The 5,431-nt window shown below is 37.9% G+C and overlaps 1 protein-coding gene across 6 annotated transcripts; it reads left to right on the forward strand.

Moving 5' to 3' along the window:
- Positions 1-1,653: 1,653 nt before the first annotated feature.
- On the forward strand, positions 1,654-4,954 carry LOC148554840 (uncharacterized). Of its 6 annotated transcripts, XR_015886104.1 has the most exons (9): positions 1,658-2,212; positions 2,410-2,501; positions 2,639-2,760; positions 2,834-2,892; positions 3,117-3,242; positions 3,340-3,418; positions 3,615-3,687; positions 4,213-4,286; positions 4,648-4,954. XR_015886104.1 is itself a non-coding variant. In XM_088491737.1 (8 exons), exons 4-8 carry the CDS (start codon positions 2,865-2,867, stop codon positions 4,690-4,692), a joined length of 288 nt encoding a protein of 95 aa, XP_088347863.1. In that variant the 5' UTR covers positions 1,654-2,212; positions 2,391-2,501; positions 2,639-2,760; positions 2,834-2,864; the 3' UTR covers positions 4,693-4,954. The 6 variants fall into 6 exon arrangements, 3 of the variants coding, with proteins under 3 accessions (XP_088347863.1, XP_088347861.1, XP_088347862.1); XM_088491737.1 differs by lacking the exon at positions 3,615-3,687 and having other exon boundaries at positions 1,654-2,212; positions 2,391-2,501; positions 3,181-3,242; XR_015886105.1 differs by lacking the exon at positions 3,615-3,687 and having other exon boundaries at positions 3,337-3,418.
- The last annotated feature ends 477 nt before the right edge of the window (positions 4,955-5,431 follow it).

Here is a 5,431-nt window from a genome sequence, read left to right on the forward strand (position 1 = left end):
CTTTTGATATCCGCCTGACTGAGATTTACAAGGTGACCATAGCTTGCTTCATACCAACAATCTCCGTGGGATCGACCCTTACTCACGTAAGGTTTATTACTTGGACGACCTAGTGCACTTGCTGGTTAGTTGTATCGAAGTTGTGAATGAAAAACGATTTATTAAGACGTGCGTACAGAGTTTCTAGCGCCGTTGCCTGAGATCACAATTTCGTGTACCAAGTTTTTGGTGCCGTTGCCAGGGATTGTTCGAGTTTGAACAACTGACGGTTCATCTTGTTGCTCAGATTAGGTAATTTTCTTTTTGTTTTATTTTCAAAAATTTTTCAAAAATCTTTCAAAAATTTCTCCTTTGTTTTCGAAAAAAATAAAAATAAAAAAAATCATAAAAATAAAAAATATTTCATGTTTCTTGTTTGAGTCTTGAGTCAAGTTGAAAGTTTGGTGTCAAGTGCATATTCATCTTGCATTTTTCGAAAAATTCATGCATTCATAGTGTTCTTCATGATCTTCAAGTTGTTTTTGGTAAGTCTTCTTGTTTGATCTTGATGTTTTCATGTTTTGTGTCTTTTCTTGTTTTTCATATACATTCTTGTATTCATAGTGTCTATACATGTAAAATTTTTAAGTTTGGTGTCTTGCATGTTTTCTTTGCATTAAAAATTTTTCAAAAATATGTTCTTAATGTTCATCATGATCTTCAAAATGTTCTTGGTGTTCATCTTGACATTCATAGTATTCTTGCATGCATTCATTGTTTTGATCCAAAATTTTCATGCATTGCATCATTTTCATGTTTTTTCTCTTTCATCATTAAAAATTCAAAAATAAAAAAAAATATCTTTCCTTTTTTCACTCATAAATTTCGAAAATTTGAGTTGACTTTTTCAAAACTTTTTAAAATCTAGTTATTTTTATGAGTCAAATCAAATTTTCAATTTAAAAATCTTATCTTTTTCAAAAATCAAATCTTTTTCATTTTTCTTATTTATTTTCGAAAATTTTAAAAATATTTTTCAAAAATCTTTTTCTTATCTTTATCTCATAATCTTCGAAAATAACATCATCAATTAATGCACTACAAGAAAAAAGGCCTATGGCCACGCTTTTTTCTTGCCACGCTTCAAAAGCGTGGCCAAAAGTGATCAATGGCCATGCTTTTATGAGGGTGGCGATTGAATATAGATTTGGCCACGTTTTTTCTTGCCACACTTCAAAAACGTGCGAAAAGGGTCAACGGCCACGCTTTTGGAAGGGTGGCAATTGATTAGAGAAACAGCTACGTTTTTCCTGCCACGCTTCAAAAGTGTGGCCATAGAGAGAAACAGGGACGTTTTAAAAGCGTGGTGAGAGGGTTTCATTACGGCCACGCTTACAAAACGTGGCCATATCCTGGTACCATGTTTTTTTTCTGCCACGCTTTAAAAGCGTGGCCATAGAGAGAAACAGGGACGTTTTAAAAGCGTGGCGACAGGGTTTCATTACGGCCACGCTTACAAAACGTGGCCATATCCTGGTACCACTTTTGGCACGCTAAAAAAGCGTGGCCAAAAGCTTTTTAAAAAAAAACCCTAAGACCCGGCCCCAACCCGGTCCCCAATCCAATTGACGCTCTTTCAACTCGGTCCCCAACCCTAATCTAGCTACCCTAATCCAGCGCACATCCCCTAGTCACTCTTCCACCAGCACCAACCCTAATCGAGCTACCCTGGAAGAGCTTAGAAGCACGCCGTCACCAGCACCACCCTCGTTGCGTCGTTAGCCTCTGCTCCCTCTCTGCCTCGTCTCCTCGTCGCCGTTACCAGCATCCTTACCGTCAGCGTCAGCGCCACCTCGTCATCGGCATCGCTTGCACTCTCTCATCTGCCGGCGCTCCCTCCGTCGTCTCCCCTAACCCGTCTTTGCTGGCGTTCGCACTCCCTTGGCGCTCATTACTCACCGCGTCGGTCAGCCAACGGAGGTCGCCTTTCCTTCCTCCGCACCGCCAGTCTCTGCCCTCCTTCCTCTTCTGCTCTACTGCCTTCTCAGCCAATGGGAACGGTAGAAGTTTTGATTCGGTGAACAAGGACCTTCTCCAGAACATTTTGGCGAGGCTCCCGGCTCGTTGGTTCACTTCCGCTGCTTGCGTCAGCAAATCATGGAGCTCTGTCTGCAATCGAATCCTTACTCGTCCAAAGTTCTCTTCTGCCCTTTCTCTCAATCCTTCACTTTCCGTGAGTTTCACCTATTTCCCCCAAATCAAAACATTTCTTAAAGGCTAGGGTTAATTGAAAATGGAAATGGAGCTTCGTGGTTCTATCAGCTTGTTTTTGGAGTAAAATTTTCAAATTTATACTCAAAATGATACATGTTATGTTCTGATAAACTTGATTAGTTCTGATTCCTAGTCAGATTGTGTTCAACTTTTCAGGTTACACTGAAACACTTGACCGGAAATCTGATATTGTGGTTCCTGAAGATGATCTCGGCCTCTATGCAATTGATATTCTAGATCCATCCTTGGTAATTTATTGAATTGTTAATTGATTAAACCAATAATCAACAGTTCAACATAGCCTGTTTTATTTTTTGTTATTTTTGGAAATTTTAATTAAGTGATTTGATTTGATTTTCTGCTGTTATGTGAAATGTTGTTGCAGTTTACGAAATGTATACATTCGACTGAGGTGTATCATTTCCAAGATATGATTGCATGCTTGTTGGGTGTAGCTACAAGAACCACATTGCTTGGTTATGGTTATGACTTCAGGCAAAGCAATAGGTAAATTGCTCGGCCCCTTCAGCATAATATCAAGTTTAATCAGTGATTTATTTATTTGTTGAAACTGTTGTAGCTCATGATGTCATTGGCCGCTTGATGATTCAATGTTCCCGGCAGCCTGGTCTTGCACAGGTCATAGTCTACTACTTTCATGATAAAATTTTAGTTATATGATGCATATGGTTAATCTAGTTTGTTTTTTGCTTAGTTTTTTTTGTTAAAATCTTTTTAATAGGAAAAAAAAATTGTTTGCAAGCCTATGATTAGTTTATAGACCTGATTGGAAAAACTATTATGATGATTTGTTATCCTTATTTGGTTCTGATTTTAATTGTGCAAATTTTGATCTATTTTAGAGATTTATTTGTTCTTTATCAAATTATGGATTTGGACGGTTTTGATTTGGTGTAACATGATCAGCTTTACCGCTTCCTTTGAGGAGGACCGGCAGCAATTTCAATGTCGTGATACTGAAGGGCAAGGTTTGTTTTTTCCTCTCTTATCTTTCTCAGTGGTAAGATAGGAATTCTTTCGAGTTTTGAGTACTTATACTCTCCACTGGCTCTCTTTGGTAAGAAGAAGGCAGCACCACCTCCTCCTTCAAAGAAAGCTGCTACTGCTATCACTCCTGCCAATGATGAACTCGCCAAGTGGTATGGTACGTGGTTGCCCCTATCTTCACATCCTTTCTTTTTTTGTTCTTTACCATATCCCAGTAAGCACCCACTTCTCCATGCTTCTAAATTCCAATTACTTGAACTAAATGCATCATTGTTTGATTACTTAGATTTAATTTTCATGTTTTGCGTCCTTCTAAATCTGAATCTGTTCTTGAATGGGAAACGAAAATAAAGGGCATGTATGCAGGGACAAGTAGAGGAATCAAGAATTCACAATGCAGTTTCTTAAGTTTATTGTCTGAGACAGGTACTCTTATGGTTGAAACAATGGGACTCTGCTGTTTTTGGATCTGAAATTCGAAGTACATCGGATGATGTTTTGTTTGCTTTGAAGTATTATTAGGCATTGGATATATATCTTGCATGCAGCTTTTGAGTTTTTTTTAATATATATATATATATATATATATATATCTTGCATTACAGGCTCAACCAGTGAATGTTCCAACTAGTTTTAAGCAGAGGGCAATGCTGGTGGATGAGAAAATATTAACTGGGTTCAATTGTCCATTCTCTCAAACTCTCCTTATTTTCTTGAACTGAGCCTGTCATAGTAGCCAATTTTCTCATGGCAATGAATTTGAGTAGTATCTTGATAAAGTATGTAATCAGGGGGAAAATAATGGAATTTATTCTTTTATGCCCCACCCCACCTCACTGCATCAATATAGTATCTTATATTTAGATGGATAACAAGCTATTTGTGGCTCTGATGTGGTGTGCTAACAAGTGAAGACATTTCTTAATACATCTTTCGTTTGTTTCTTGTTAGGCTTCCATGATACATGGGCCATCCTGGATGTTCGAGTGAAGGATGCTTTTGATCTAAAGAAAACCATTCAAGAGGTAATTCTGATTCTGTCCGTCGAGTTTTGGAACCTTCTCGTATTAACATGACGAGTATACCTAATTTCTGCTTAAATTGTTTCCTGAAATTTGATCTCTACTTACTTGCATTGCATCCTGCATTGCCAATTGGTTAGATTCCTTTCTCCCTTTTGCATGGTAATTCAATGGTTCCTTTTTCCTTTTTTTTTTTATTTCTTTTTTGCAAAAGGAAAAAAAGCACTGAGCTTGCTTGCCAATGGGGTTATTCCTTGTTTCTTCATTGTTATGTCTTTGGTCGGTGATTGTCAGCATTTTCATTATTATGTTCTGTGAAAAGGAAATAAAATCATTTTGTTGATGTTGGTGTTATTTTTTTCAGCTCCACCAAACATTGCTGGAAATCATTCTGAGAGGGGGATATTGAGCTCGGTTATGTACTTGTTGGGCACAAGGTTGTAAGAAAAATATAAAATACAGAAAATGAGGGACCTTGACGTGATCTTGAGACCCCAGAACTGCTATTAATTTTTCATTGCTTTTGTAATTATACATGCATTTTGCTTAGTTAATGAATTTCGGCTGGATAGGAGGATGAAGGGTTTTTTGTTACTGAAAAAACTTGGAAAGTTTTGTATAAGGATTAATGTATAAAATAATTATACCAAAAATTGTCACTAATTACTGTTTAATTTATCTTGTAATAAAAATTGAATACTATATTTATAGGTTTGGTATAAAAAAGGATTGAAAATAAAAAAAAGATTTTTTTTTTTAAATTTGACAAGGCTATCGCCACGCTTTTAAAGCGTGGCTGTATCTCTCTATCGCCACGCTTTAAAAGCGTGGCCGTATCTCCCGCTATCGCCACGCTTTAAAAGCGTGGGCGTATCTCCCGCTATCGCCACGCTTTAAAAGCGTGGCCGTATCTCCTGCTATGGCCACGCTTTTAAAGCGTGGCCGTATCTCTCTATGGCCATGCTTTAAAAGCGTGGCTGTATCTCTCGCATATGGCCACGCTTTTTAAGCGGGGCAATCTGCAAAAGCGAGGCAAAAAATAAAACGTGGCGATAGGTCACTAAAAGCGTGGCAATAGAGCAACCGCCACCCTTTGATAGGCCACCCTTTCCAAAGCGTGGCGGTAGCTCAAAAAGCGTGGCGAAAAG

The sequence above is a fragment of the Arachis ipaensis genome, chromosome B6 (genome assembly GCF_059453495.1).
Source record: "Arachis ipaensis isolate K30076 ecotype BB chromosome B6, ASM5945349v1, whole genome shotgun sequence".
NCBI lineage: Eukaryota > Viridiplantae > Streptophyta > Magnoliopsida > Fabales > Fabaceae > Arachis > Arachis ipaensis.

Bases quoted from the DNA above. Each gene is read 5' to 3' on its own strand.
- LOC148554840 (XM_088491735.1), top strand. From the start codon at position 2,865: ATGTTCCCGGCAGCCTGGTCTTGCACAG. The intron at 2,893-3,180 runs GTCATAGTCTAC...TAACATGATCAG, and splicing joins GGCAGCCTGGTCTTGCACAG to CTTTACCGCTTCCTTTGAGG. The intron at 4,287-4,647 runs GTAATTCTGATT...TATTTTTTTCAG, and splicing joins TAAAGAAAACCATTCAAGAG to CTCCACCAAACATTGCTGGA.